The sequence below is a fragment of the Equus caballus genome, chromosome 10, assembly GCF_041296265.1.
Source record: "Equus caballus isolate H_3958 breed thoroughbred chromosome 10, TB-T2T, whole genome shotgun sequence".
In the NCBI taxonomy this organism is placed as follows: Eukaryota; Metazoa; Chordata; class Mammalia; order Perissodactyla; family Equidae; genus Equus; species Equus caballus.
The window spans coordinates 78,002,790-78,018,437 of NC_091693.1; the positions used below are offsets into that span (position 1 = coordinate 78,002,790).

At 35.7% G+C, this 15,648-nt stretch overlaps 1 protein-coding gene and 1 non-coding gene across 39 annotated transcripts in view; both read right to left on the reverse strand.

Annotated features, from left to right (window-relative positions):
• Positions 1-15,648, reverse strand: part of TRDN (triadin) — a 392,671-nt gene that overhangs the window by 117,936 nt on the left and 259,087 nt on the right. For 30 of the 38 annotated variants that reach the window (XR_011422188.1, XR_011422177.1, XR_011422182.1 and 27 more), the window contains 2 exons: positions 12,087-12,134; positions 1,699-1,746 (listed from right to left, as the gene is read on the reverse strand). Coding sequence is in view for 19 of the 38 variants with exons in the window: in XM_070223714.1 (XP_070079815.1) it covers positions 1,699-1,746; positions 12,087-12,134 (96 nt within the window). In the remaining 19 variants the exon portion in view is untranslated. The remainder of the gene's footprint in view (positions 1-1,698; positions 1,747-12,086; positions 12,135-15,648) is intronic. The other 8 variants (XR_011422189.1, XR_011422185.1, XR_011422184.1 and 5 more) reach the window with 1 other exon arrangement.
• LOC111775518 (U6 spliceosomal RNA) lies at positions 13,969-14,070 on the reverse strand. The gene has a single exon (XR_002811225.1). It is a non-coding gene; the product is annotated as a U6 spliceosomal RNA (small nuclear RNA).

The window sequence follows — 15,648 nt, forward strand, 5'->3', positions numbered from 1 at the left end:
CACCACTGGGCCGGCCCCATAAGAAGTATTTTTAATAAAAAAAGAGAATTATAAAATCATGTGAAGGAGTAAGTTCGTGTCACTAAGAGCCATTTCCAGTCTCCTATGTACTAGAGGAAACGTTACAGAATTAATGAAACTGACACTAACATGCAGGTGAGAAGAAATAAACAACCTTTGCTTAAGTCAGTTATCTGTTAGGTACTGCTATTAGTGTGGGCATTTTATATTCTAGTCAATCTTCTCTTAATACCCTGTGGCTGCAAAAGCAATCTACAATGCCATAAGATGAGTAATCAACTCCTTTACACTGGGGGGGAGAAAAATTATGAAGCCTAGTGAAGTCAAAGTGCTTTACAGTTTATCTCACCTATATCGAAGCTGATTTTATAAGGAAAAATGCCTTAGTAAATACTATACACTTATCGAGGAATTTATAATTCTCTATATCCTTTCATGTATATTTTCTCGTTTGAGCTCCGCATCTTGTCAAATAGGCAAATCAGATACAATGAACTCCATTTTTCGAAGAAGAAATTTAGGCTCAGAACCTTGCCTAAGTGAACAACTTGAAATTGGGATCCAGTGCTCCTACGCACCTACTTTACATTTCAGAGACTAAGTACCCATTTCAAAAAGAAGTTGACAGAAACATTCTACTGAATTCTAAAATTCCAGGTAGTAGTCCACAGAAGCCAAAATAAACTTGAAAACTTTTTCAATCTGATTTTTATTTTGAAAAGCCCAAGGAAACAAATCCTTGACTAATTTTTTAATATAATGGAATCCTTAACCTTAGTTTACTTATCTGAAATGTGAAGGATTGAAGGATTTTCTTGATATATTTATATCAAAAATTCTAAATTTCTGACATTAAGAATTAAATTGCATCTCAAATTTAAGAGGGGAAATTATTTTGACTTCATTCTTGACAAAATTATTGCTAGTTCTGATTTTACCTATTTATTGTAAGTAATAAATATTATAACATTATAATATATAAAAAGCCAATGCAGGGACAACAATTAAAATCATTAGCACTCTGAGCTCTAACAGAAGTTAATATTTTAACTCTATTGTGCTGTAGCACTGTTCTCAAGCATATTCTGGAGTGATATATTATATAGCTACATAAGTCAAAATAAAATGCATTATCTATAGCATTATGATTTATAACATTGAAATTTCAGGCCACTTGGGAGAATCATTTGCTGAAGTCATAAGAGAAACTCAAAAACTTACTTGCACTGTTGTTTTTTCGCCTTTGTTTTAACTTTCATGTGTTACTGTTCAGGCAATAGAAGCTGATTTTGGATAAATAGAATTGCATCATCTTTATTCTTTAAACTATGATCAGTCAGGTGGTGTTAAAACCGCAAATCAAACAGGAAAAATGTCTGCCAGTTGCCCCGGGTCATTTCCTTACTCCCAACAATCTTCAGCATTTCTCCTGATATAATTAAGCAGTCTGTGGAGTTTTCCTGCTCTGAATTTATACTCAAAGTTTAGTTAAACAAAAGAAAAAAAGCCCAGATTGCTGCCTCACATTCTCCCTGGCACCAAAAAAAAAGCCAGGACAGCGATAGAGAGCAACAGATTGAAAGGTTCTTATCTTCCGCCTGTCTGAATCCAGTGCTTTCTCCTCATGTTGTTGTCTTTCTAAAGAAGATAATGTCAACCTCCTTCATTATTTTTTACCTTGCTCCACTGTCTTGGTTGTTTTCTCTTCCTTCTTTCCAGGTGCAGCTGCAAAGCAGAGATAAGGTTTAAATAAAAGTTCCAGATGGAAGTGCTGCTTCTGCTCACAAAAGCATTTTGTGACTCACTCAATGACAAATATTTCTTCTAAACAAGCTATTTTAAAGCTTTTTCAACTTTTCTCATTTGTCTATAATTCAATTGAAACCTATCTAATCTTAAAGAATTAGAGAAAAGAGAAATAATCCCTTGCCTTTTTCTTACTAGCTTTTCCACACTCTTTTCTACTTTATTCCTTTATACTCCACCCTGATAAACAAGCTCCACAGAGAATTGCACTTGACAGGATGTGATTAATCGACTTACATTCCAGGTTATTGCTGGAGTCATTTAGTGTCTTGAAAATGTCAACTAGATGCTCCTTTAAATTCAAGCTTAATATAGCTTAATCAACTGAAAGGACAGTGTAGTCACACTTGAGATTCATGTAAATCTTAAATGAAGTCATCTCAAATCACAAGAAACCAAAAGAGAAATGAGACTATTGTTCAGGTTCTGTTTCCCCTGAACTACGCTGTCTCTGAGATTTATTTCTGTCAGTGGAGTATTCACTGTTACCCGTTTATACATCAAGGCAGTAGAAATGATTCACACAAAATCACTGTAGCCCACGGAAATAACTGATTAGAGTAAGGATCTTCAGAGGACACTAGCATCTATTAGATGAAGGATGAATGGGGGATTGAATATTGTGATCACACCCAAGCATCACCCACAAGAGTTGCAAGGAGGAAAAATGCAACTTTGAAATGAAGAAATGTGGTTGTCCCCAACTTAACCCATTGATGAAACCTAGAACCATTCATTCTTAACAGGACTTCCAGACATTCTGTGCTTCCCAATGACATGCAGTGTGATGATGTCTACAGTATCATCTCTGAAGTATTCTTGCCAAAGTATCATACTGGAATCCGGTTAAGTCAAAGATTTAGCTTTTGGTTTAAAGAAAAACAGAATATAAAGAACATAATAAATAATATTCTGAAGAAACAATTAGAGCAATCAAAAATGCCTACAGTGTAACTGACTATGATCTTTTCAGAAAGTTAATGTCGCAAATCAGAGAGTGAGAGAGAGGAAAGAGCAACTTTTTTACAGAAAACTTGCTAAATTCACTCATTGGTTATAATAGTTCATTGTTGATTCTTTTTAATTTTTCAAGTAGATAATTTTACCTGTGAATCATGTTTTATTTCTTACTTTTCTATTCTTGTACTTATTATTTCTTCTTCTCACCTTAGTGCAGTTGCCAGGATATCCAGTACAATGTGTAATAGAAGTGGTGATAGCAGACATCCTTGTCTTGTTCCAATTCTCTGAAAAATCTTTCCAGTTTTCTCTATTGAGTATGAAATTTGCTAATGATTTGTATATATCTTTCAAATTAAGGAAGTGTCTTTCTACTCTAATGATGAATTATATCAAATGCATCTACTATGATGAATATAATTTCCCTTTATTCTATTATTCTGGTTAATTACATTGATTAATATTTTTGAAGCTGCATTCTTGAAATAAAATCAACTTGGTTGCATTTCGTCTTTCGCAAATATTATTAGACTTGATCTACTGCTATTTTGTTTAGGTCTATGACTCTACATTCACAAGAGAACTTAGCCTGTTGTTTCCTTTCATTTTTGGGTCTTGTTAGGTTTTGTAATCAAAGTTATTCTAGCTCCACAAAATGAGTGAATGTTTCTCTTTTTCCATTCCTGGAAGTTTTGATGCAAGATTGGTGTTAATTTTTCCTTAAATGTTTGAAAGAATTCACTTGGGAAGCCAACTGACTAGAATGTTTTCTGGGGAAAAGTTATAATTATGGATCCAAAATATAAATTCTATTAAAATTTCAATTTTTTTGGAAAATGTTTCTGTTTTTTGTTATCTGTAGGATTTGTAATGATGCTCCCTTTTTATTGTCTTGTATTTCTGTGTTATGCTTTCTCTCTTTTTTCTTGATAAGTTTTCATAAGGGTCTATCGATTTTGTCAGTTTTTTGTGAGGAATATTGGCACAGATTTTATGTGAGATGCCGCCACAGTGTGGCTTGATGAGTGGTGCTAGGTCCGTGCCTGGGATCTAAAACTGCAAACCCTGGGCTGCTGAAGTGGAGCATGTAAACTTAACCACTATGCCACCAGGCTAGACTCTATCAATTTTTATAAAGAATCTAATTTTGACTTTGTAGCTTTCCTTATTGTACTATTTAATGTCTATTTCACTGGCTTCTGGTCTTACATTTTCTATTTCACTTCCTTCTACTTTCTTTGAGCTTCATTTAAAATTTAATTTAAATTAAAAAATATATTTGCTTCCTAGATATTTTGATTTTCAGCCTTTATTCTTCACTAATGAATATTTTTAGAGTAGATTTCACTCTAAACATTGTTTAGCTGTATCCCAAGTTTCAATGCAATGTTTACATCATACATTAGTTCATATATTTCCACAATTCCACTGTCCTTTTTTCTTTGATTCATGGGATATTTAAAAATGTATTGCTAACATTTCTCACAGAACCAAGCATTGTTTAAGACGTAGTAAGCTGCTGATATATATTTAATTGGTGATTAAATGTATTAATTGACAAATGAGACATATTTGAGAAAGGAAAGAGATCAGTGTTGTTAGCGGTTTTCCTAGAAGAGGAAGGATTTTAGGTGTAGCCAATAAGATGCAAAGAAAAGCAAAGAAGCAGGAAAGCCTTAGGTGTACCTAGAGGAAAGTGAATAAGTTTAGATGGAGCAGAGGTTCTCACAGAGGAGATATAAGATACTCTAAAAATGGAAGATGAGGGGCTGGTCTGGTGACATAGTGGTTAAGTTCGTGTGCTCAGCTTTGGTGGCCCAGAGTTTGCAGGTTGGGATCTTGGGCACGGACATGGCACGGACATGGCACAGCATGGCACGCCATGCTGTGGTAGACGTCCCACGTATAAAGTGGAGGAAGACGGGCATGGATGTTAGTTCAGGGCTGGGCTTCCTCAGCAAAAAGAGGAGGACTGGCAGTAGTTAGCTCAGGGATAATCTTCCTCAAAAAAAGAAAAAAGAGTTAGACTTTATTATGTATGTTTTAAGGAGCTAGTAAGGTGTGTGATATATTAGTCTCCTCTATGAATGTTCTCTCTCAAATCAGTGGAGAAATAAAACACTGATAATTTGCAATTATAATAGAGCCCCATGGGTATATAGTCTTATTCATAATTCCTTTATTGTGTAGGAAATATGTAACTTTCAATTATTTTATTTTAATCCTCTGAAGAATAAATGTCTCTCAGAAAACAACTGTAAAATGACTTACACATAAAGATCAAGTTTTCTTTTCAAAGGAGGGTTCATAATTCTTTGCACTCATATTAAGTAGAGTAGCATAGTCCCCTAAGGTACTGGGCTTTGTAACTCAGAAAAGATCACTGAAAATGCTGATTCTCTATACGGAAATGAACACCTTTTGCATAAAACGATGATCCTTTCATTTCTGGTTCTGAAGTAGAATTCATCAAACCTAATTCTATGGGGAACGCACTTTAGGAATAAACAGCTCATCTAAGCAAGTGGATTTTCTAACTGCCTAGAATCAAAAGAAGACCATAATCAATTTCTCTTTCTATACTCCAGGGTACCTGAAGCCTCCTTTGGTGCCTACAGAAATTCTCTTTGCTTTGCATTTAGAGGAGTCCACTTTAGGGAGGAAAAAAAATATACATTTGTATTGCACTTTTTCAGAGATCCCAACTCATACAAAGTAACCAACACTCTTAGACAGCAATGACTGGATTAGGGATAGTCCTGAGCTAAACTGTGAGATGGAGAAGTTGGTTTTCTGTAGTTCCAGGCTTTTATTTTATTATTTACCCTTCAATTTTCTTTAGGGACCCAATTCTACAGTACAATTCAATTACCTTTCTCCTTTCCTGTCCCTCATCACCCACAAAGCCTGTGATGTCTGCCTACAAGGAGTGGGACTGGTACCTGGGCAGTGAGGCTTACCGGGAGATGGGGTATGTTAGAATCCTGGTAAAGAAGTGAGGGGTGGCAGGGAAGTATTTTTCAGTTTGAAATGTCCCTCATATGACATTTATACATTACTTCTGGGATGTAGCCCACAGCCTTAGCATGACAAACTATTATTTCCAAGGATATAAGAATATAATGTTAATAAGACCAAGGTTTATTCAGATTTTAAAGGTACCGCTTGGAGATGTCAATGACTGAAACAATGAATAAATCATTAATTGAGGAATAAAGTCTTACATTTTGGATATAAGGATCTTTGTATATATCTTGTGGAGGAGAGCCTTCTTACCACTTCTCAAACGATGCTAACTACTCAATCTATTCACAAGATCACCCCCTCCTGCTAGCACCTTTCCTAATCTTACTGGTATTTTTGGAATTATTAGCAATATGGTATTGTTGTGGTATTCAAATCCTGTCATATCTGAAGATGAAGCTGGAAAGGGAAATAGGAGTCAGATCTTGGGGTATTCATGTCTTTTGTTTGTTTTTGGTGAGGAAGATTGTCTTTGAGCTAACATCTGTGCTAATCTTCCTCTATTTTGTGTGTGGGACGCTGCCTCAGCATGACTTGATGAATGGTGTATGTAGGTCCAAACCCAGGATCCTAACCCACAAACCCTGGGCCATCCATCAGAGAGCATGAACTTAACCACTATTCCACAGGGCCGGCCCCCCGGGACTCATGTCATTTTAACAACTTGGACTTTATTTTATGGGCAACTGGGAAGAAGAGAGTTTTAGACTAAGAGTGGCTAACCCAGTTTTGTGACTTGATAATTTACTATGTCTGTTGGGGAGTTCTGGCAAGACGAATGTTAGTGAAATAAAAGTAAAGACATGAGAGCAGCAGTGAGATCATTACAGTGGTTCAAGGATAAGATAATGAAGGCTTGAATTAAGATGGAAGTCATGGTTATGAATAGAAAGAAGTATACTCAAGAATGTTTAGGGGGTAAAATCAGCAGATCTTCAAGCCTTTTTGAATAATCAGGTGAAGGAGAGAAAGAGAAAAATCAAAGATCACCCCCAGATTTCTAGTGAGCTGGAGGGTGGATTTTGTTTCACCAATGACACTGAAAACCAAGTTGGGAAGAGGGAACGAGTAGTTTAGCTTAAGACACATTGAATTTGAAGGTGTTTATTGGACATTTGGACAGACAAGCCTGACGTTTTCAGCGAAAAGCCTTTTCATGAAGCCCTGAAATGATGACATAGAATTGGGAATCTTCAGGATATAGGGCAGAGTTTCAACTTTGAGAGCAGACGTATCTCACAAAGAGATTGTATAGAATGAGAATTTCAGAGGACTAATAGTTCAAAGGACTAATAATGGAATCTGGGGAAGACCAATAATTAAGGAGCAGAAAAGAAAAACCACAAAAAAAGTCAGAAATATAGGTCAGAGAATATGGGGAGAACCAGGAGGCTATGCTGTCATGATACCCCAATAGGAGAGAAGCTTAGAGAAGAAACAAAGTGGTAAATGCAAGTGAGAAGTCCAGTAATGTGAGGACTGGAAAGGTTCCATTGGTTTAGAAATGATAATGTCATCAACAGCAGCCAGAGCATCAGTGACACTGTAGAGACAGGAGTTACACCTTTGTGGGAAATGAGAAGCATCCCGAAGAATGGCTAAGATGTGGAGGAGAGAAATGGCAGAGAGAGAGAGATGGCAATCAAGAAAAAGTAGTTCTGAAGCTGAGAATAATATTTCCAAAATGAGAGGAGAAGCAACAACAAGAAAAAAGAGGATGCCACAAAACAGCGTAGATGACTGATTGAGGAGGACACAACTGGAGAAGCTGGTCTTGCAGAGCAAGATAAACACTTTACCTCTGAGATTAAGAGAGACGGCTATAGATTAAACAGGAACACCAAGCTGCTTCTATCCTATTTCTCCTTTCATTCCTAGCCATCTTTCTTCAGCATCATTGCTTAAATCTTTCATTTCCTCTTCCCTCAATCAGTTTCTCATCCTTAGTTTTCACTTGTGCCCCTTCCCTGAAAATTCACTTCTGATAATCATTAATAATTATCTAGTTGACAAATCCAATGACTCAGTGACCACCATCTTGAAATGGTTTCCTTTCCTGTGGTTACTATAACATTACAAACAATTCCATCTATTTTTTTTAATCTCTGACCTTTTCAGACACTTTTTTCTGCTTTTTCTCTTTGACTGTCTTTGATCTTCTTCTTCCAAACATAATTTCTCTAGAATTTGACCCCAGCCCTGTTCTCTCTCTAAGCCATCTCTTCATGACTAACTCATATACTCTTACTTTTTCCACCCTTAACCCCACACAGAGGGCGCTCACGTGTATATAACCAGTCTTGTCACTGTCTGGCATTTAGAGTAATCTGTGTGAAGTTAGTTGCATGTACCACAGCACTTTAACTTAAATATGTCTTATCTTAATTTTGCATTCCCTCCCCAAACTGCTTTTCATCTTTCTTCTTAATTTTATTAATATCAACAGTACTCTTCTAGCACCCAGTCTGAAAACTTATTATTATCATTAAATATTTTCTCTTTTTTCCTTCCCATAGTGGGTCACTTGTCAAATTCCTTTGAATCTGCTCCTATAATAGCGATCACATAATATCCATCGACTCCAATCTCATACCCAATACCATGCCCTAGTAAGTGTTGACTACTTTATTGCAAAAGCTTCCCAATTAGCTTGCCTCTTCCCGAAGCAAATGTCTGAATGTTATTCTTATATTTACAATTTTTCATTGACTCCTTATTGCCCATGGAATAGAGTCCAATTTTTGAATCCCACCCCTTTTCAGCATTATTATCCCAGGTTTTATTAATTCATACCATGTTCTTGACACTATTGCTGTTCCTCATACACATCCTGCAATTTTCCACCACTTTGCCTTGCTCTGTTACCTATGCCCACAAAACCCTTCCAATAAATGTAAGATATCCTTACATACAATTATGTATGTAATTATTACATAACAAAATCATATCTGTTATTTAAGGCTTAACTCTAAAGTCAACTTGTAAAGTAAACCATTTGCTTTGCCCCAGGTGAGAATAATTCTTAAACTCTTATGGAACTTTATCTATATTTATCTCTTTACCCTGTTGGCTTTCAACCTGGAAACATGATTAAATCGAAAACTTTTAGCTGATAGCAAACAGCTCAGTGACTCAATAAAGATTCATATTTTTCAGGATTTAAAATTGTTCAAGAACAATATTAACATCTAAATTTTTCTTTAAGTTTTCACTCAGTATGTGATCCATAAATATATGTTGAATGAAAGTTAAAATGATTTGAAAGCTGCAAAACAGATACAAATCAGTAAGACGATTATCATATGGATGATTAAATACTATATATTTCCAAAGCAAATATGACTTAAAAGTAGGCTTACTAGTGAGCGATTTATACTAGACATAAATTGGCACATTGCAATTAATTTGAAATATTATTTTTTAATTTTGAAAATTTTAAAGCAATCATAAAATCAGTAACATTGCACACACAGTTCCTAGTTCAAGCCTTAACATAGAAGAACAATTTCCACTGTCTTAAAAACAAAAATAACCCCCAAATCACTTTCTACTCTACTTATCTATGAAAGAATAAGAAATGGACACCTTGCAAAGTATACTAAGTGTTATAGAGATTAGAGGCTGGCTACTAAGTACATGATGAAATAATATGTATTTTCTTTGCTTTTTTTTATTGAAGTATAATTGACATGCAACATCTATTAGTTTCAGTTATATGTGATAGTGATTCGATATGAAATTATCACCATGATGGTGTGATTGATTGTCAGTGAGGAGGTAAGAGACAGAAAAGCTACTTGACAAATAAGAAAGTCTCCTTTGACTTTTATTTGTAACTTGTCAAATTGGTAAAGCCCTACTGAGTTTAAAAAGCTTTGGAAGGCATACTTGTTTCTGTTCATGCCCATATGCAGAATCACATTTATATTAAGAATTCAGGTATGAAATATAAGATTAAAGGCAAAGAGTTGGTGCCAATAGTTTATTTTCATAAACATATTATTTCTCTTCTTTCATTTCATGTTAAGCCTAGCAATCAGTCTACTTAACCTAAACCAACATGTTTGGCCTTACTCTAAACTCAGGGAACATTTTTGTTTGAAGATTCCAATGAGTTCACTAATTGAGGGTTCAATCTCAATTCAGTAACTCTGCTCACTCCAATTTGACCAGAGTGGACTCCAGACTATGTGTGTTTGTGTTTCTACCTAAATAACCTAGCTCCAAGTGATTCCAAGTCTGTGCATGGCTTAGTTAGCAGTGCTTGAATCTTTCCTTCTTAACTCTGTCCGCAGACTGTCCTCCACAATCAGGGATTCCTTAAGGCCCCGTATCTGAAATCTAATTCCAGATGAAAGCCATATACTACTATTTGGATATTCCACTTGCCTGACTCTTAGCTACAGATTTTGAACACAACTTTGCCTCACGTTTGTTCTTGCTTTTAACATGTATCAATATCCTGGCCTTACATTCACTTACTGGGCCCTTGTACACTTGTATCCATCTCTAGATCAATGACTGTCTCTGAATCTGTATTTAGACCTTTAGCCTTTGCATGATACCAGGCATTATTCATTCTGAAGCAATCAGGTTTTACCCACATTCCGCTTAATGCCAACAAGAAAAACTGATTTAAAAATAAGACATCACAAAAGAATGAGATGCATTAATTTGAACTTTTGGTGAATTTACCACTCTGCCTCTTACAGCACATTGATAGCCAGCAAAAGATGTCACACAATGATGACATCGCAAATAATAGGTTATTAGCAAAAGAACTGATTAGGAACCAGATTTTATTCCTATCTACTGTAAATTCGGAATAATATAGAGAGCTGTATTTGAAAGAGGGCATCCATTAATCTCAGTAACTCTATCTTCTAATTATTACCTTACAATATAGTTTATATTTTCCTTTAAATATTCTTTATCCAATTTTTGTCTTCCTTTAGATACATACATGTATATACTAATTTATATATTAACTAATATATATAGTAATTTATATTATACTTTATTAACTAATATATACACTTATATTGTATGAGTTTATACCCATGTATTCCTTTATATTCGTATACATAAATTGCATGTGGATATGTGTCATATATATTTTACATCTCCTTGCAGTCCTAATATATGTTTTCTTTATAGACTATACGCAATAAAAGAGTTTTTTTTTTTTTAAAGATTTTTATTTTTTCCTTTTTCTCCCCAAAGCCCCCCGGTACATAGTTGTGTATTCTTCGTTGTGGGTTTTTCTAGTTGTGGCATGTGGGACGCTGCCTCAGCGTGGTCTAATGAGCAGTGCCATGTCCGCGCCCAGGATTCCAACTGATGAAACACTGGGCCGCCTGCAGCGGAGCGCGCGAACTTAACCACTCGGCCACGGGGCCAGCCCCGCAATAAAAGAGTTTTTTAGGAGAAAAATGTTATACTGCTTTAGTGGAGTATGTGTGCAAGGCTGTATGAGTAGGTTTGTGAGTGGATCTTAAGTAAAGGATTGTTAAACTGTCTCTTGAGACAGTTCCAAAGACGTTGGATACATTACTGATTTCATTTCTATTTGTAAAACAGACAGAATTACAAATTTCAGAATTGTTCCAGTTTATTTTGAATTGAGAATATGTAAAAATTTTCATCATGATGATTATTTTTAATGTATATTAATGTTCTTAAATATATTCTTAAAAATGTCTCCTAAAGGAAGTCAATATTCACATAATTAGTTGCTTCTGAGTAGACAAGACAAGAGAAGTAGCTTTGAAAACTTAGGTTCCAAACTTCCCAATATGTTTCTTAAAGCAAAATGTCCCCAAGTGAGCGTTCCAAGAAACACGTTTTCTAATTTGGTATTATTCATGCGCAAAGTGAACATTGCTCAAGTCAGTTCTACTAGTCAAAGTTTCATCTGTTCGAGCCCTAACTTCCTAAGGCAGTATATTGAATTTGAATGCTCTCCAGATGATTGGGATCCTATTGAGTTTAAATAGCTGCATTTCTTCAATTTTTCAAAAACTAACTTGCATTTGGACTATAATTACTAGTTTTAGTTTATGGCCTTAAAGGAATAAAACTTCACGTGAGAACAGTGAAGACAAAACCTTGTTCATATAGATACTATAAATCTTGTGCGAAGTGGATTTGTTTCCATATCAATGAAATAGCAAAATCAATAGAGCTCTCTATAAGCACTAACCAATAAATTAAGGTAGAAACCTTAGCAGAAATAAGACATTCTCATGACGTCTTTTTCCTTAAGCTCCATTTACCTTTTTTAGTTGAGGCAGCACCAATCTCTTCTTTGGCGCGTTCAGTTTCTGCAAATTCAGATATTAAAGAATGAGAAATGGATATCAGAGATGCCAGGTCGATATCTTATAGTATTATAACTCAGACAAGACCAAAGCTGCCCCAAAGATGAAAGGTGTGCAGCTCCTGACAGCAAAGCAAGCAATGGCAAAAGCCACACTATAAAGTGCTTGTTTTTTTTTTTTTTTTAACTCACAAACTTTCTTAAATAACAATATGGAAACTCTCTTCCAAGATATGACTCTGTGCTATTAAAATGTTATGCTTCTAAAATTAGGGACCATGAAAGAATGTGGCTTATTCCACAAAATACACTGGAATACTAATTTATTAGTTTACAGTCAGATCTAAATGATGTTTGAGTTGTGGGGAATAGCCTTTGAAAGGCCTTCTTTGTTTAGCCTTTAGTTATGGGGATGGAAAATAGTATTTAACCTCAATCAATTAGCATTATATCATAAAAGATTAGCCATGATATTATAGAAAATTCCATTTAAACACTGCTTTGAAAGAGAGAGAAAACTAAACAATAAGAAAGGCCCAAATGTCTGCTCAGAGTTTCTCTGGATACCCAGTGTGGAAGGTGAGAGAGCTACCATGAAGACATAATCTGAAGTGCTGGTCCTTGCACAAAATGTTGGACCTCAAATCAAGGCTAATTAAAGTTGACATTTTCTCTAGTCCATAGGAAAATAAGAAAAATAACAATGAGCTAGTGAATTTTTACAAAGCTCTCTTTACTTATTTTATTAACCTTACATTTTTTGAGGCTGTTCTCCTTGGTCATCCATATTTTTATTTTTATTCTTATTAGTATGCGTATATTTCCCTCTCATTCATACACACTCAGCAGCTGACGCTCTGGGGACAACCAAACAGCAGGGGTCTTCCTGCCCCCTTGGACTCCCAGTGCGGTAGACCTTGCGCTGTGAGAGGGATAAGCTGTCAGAAGGAGGCCTCCACATTGCTTTCAGGTTTTCATTCCACAACGTTGGATACCGCAAGCATCACAATTTGAGCCCAGGCAGAGGTTATGTAAATATGCTCTTCTCCAGGCTGTCTCAAGACCCTGAGCTCCAGGACTAAGCAGAACTCTGACTGTTATATGCCTTCCAGGAAAGACTTTACACTTGCCAGTGCTTCTCAAACTTAAGCATGCATCAGAGTCACCCAGGGAAGCTGTTAAAACACTAACACTGGGCTTGACTCAGTGGGTCTGGGGCACATCCTGAGAATTTGCATTTCTAACCACTTCCCAAATGATGCTCATGCTGCTGCTCTGGACCATATCGGAAACTGATTACCAAACTTCCCCTAAGAGACAATAGGGACAATCCCCCTGTGATCCCCATCCTTATTTGCTTCAGTTACTACCACGAGTCTAGGCTTCCAGCAGAAGACAGAGATACATGGCTTCATATTTCTCCTAAAAACAGACCCCTTTTCAAAGTCCATCCACTGTCATCTCTCTATCATAGCACATGCCCCCGTAGCCTCAGTCTTTTCTCAGAATGCACACTTGGCTTTCTCCTTTTAACCAAACCCTAGCTCCCCAAGGACACCACATCCCCTACAAGCAATCTTCTAAAACAGAGAATGTTTTTCCATCCGCTCCATACCAAGGTGTCTGGAAGTGATGTATACCTCTTCTGATTAATTCTCAACGACTGTTAGCTCCTTGCTTCCTCCAAATCCCTGTTCTTTTGAACTACACGCTATCAGGTTGCACCAGGCTCTCTATCTTTTTTGTTGTCATTAATTAACATTGTGGTCGTGCCTCATCAGTCACTGAATCTGTTTTTTCTTGTAAATGCCTTTAATAACAATGTTTCATTTTGTTTTAAAAATAAGGAAAGCTTCATGAATTTGCCTGTCATTGTTGCACAGGGGTCATGCAAATTTTCTATGTATGTTCCAGTTTTAGAATACATGCTGCCAAAGCAGGCACAATGTTTGTTCAAAAGTTGCAACAAAGTTGAGAGCGTATACTTAGTAGCTAGATCAAATGGTCCCAGGACTTCTATTGCATAACAATAATGCCTACAAACTAATCTCTGTTTTTCCTCAGAAGTTTTAAGTTTCCTTTGTTAAGAATGCCAAAATATTAGCTAAAATGCTACTCAAACATTATCTTCAAAAATGTTTACCAAATCGGATTGCTCTTCAGTTAAAAAAATGTGATTCTGATACCTCAGTCTACACCAAGCTTAGCATTGCCAAGCGAATTTTAATGTGATGCAGAAATGGTTCAACATCCACAAATCAATCAATGTGATACATCACATTAACAAAATGAAGTATAAAAATCACATGATCATCTCAATAGATGCAGAGAAAGCATAAGACAAGATCCAACATTCATTTATGACAAAAATTCTGAATAAAATGGATATAGAAGGAAAGTACCTCAAAATAATAAAGGCCACATATGACAAACCCACAACCAACATCATACTCAATGATGAAAAATTGAAAGCTATTTCTCTGAGAACAGGAACAAGACAAGGAGGCCCATTCTCAACACTCTTATTCAACATAGTACTGCAAGTTTTAGCCAGAGCAATTAGGCAAGAAAAAGAAATAAAAGGGATCAAACTGGAAAGGAAGAAGAAAACCTGTCACTATTTGCAGATGACATGATTCTGTATATAGAATACCCTAAAGAATCCACCAAAAAACTGTTAGAAATAATAAAAACATATAGTAAAGTTGAAGGGTATAAAACCAACATACAAAAATCAGTTGTATTTCTATAAACTGATAATAAACTAGCAAAAAGAGAAATCAAGAATATAATCCCATTTACAATTGCAACAAAAAGAATAAAATATCTAGGAATAAGTTTAACTAAAGAGGTGAAAGACCTGTACACTAAAAACTATAAAACATTGTTAAAAGAAATCGAAGAAGACGCAAAGAAATGAAAGATGTTCCATGCTCATGAATTGGAAGAAATAACATAACTAAAATGTCCATACTTCCTAAAGCAATCTACAGATTCAATGTAACCCCTATCAGAATCCCAATGACATTCTTCATGGAAATAGAACAAAGAATCCTAAAGGTTTATATGGAACAACAAAAGACCCTGAATAGCCAAAACATTCCTGATGGAAAAAAGACAAAGCTGGAGGTATCACACTCCCTGAATCCAAAAATATGTTATAAAGCTATACTAATCAAAACAGCATGGTACTGGCAGAAAAACACACACACAGATCAATAGACAGAATCAAGAACCCAGAAGTAAAACCATACATCTATGGACAGCTAATTTTCAACAAAGGAGCCAAGAACATACAATTAAGAAAGGAAAGTCTCCTCAACAAATGGTGTTGGGAAAATTGGACAGCCATGTGCAAAAAAAATGAAAGTAGACCATTATCTTACACCACACAGAAAAATTAACTCAAAATGGGTTAAAGACTTGAATGTAAGACCTGAAACCAAAACTCCTAGAAGAAAATATAGGAGGTAAGCTTTGTGACATCAGTTTTAGCAGTGTCTTTGTAAATGCCATGT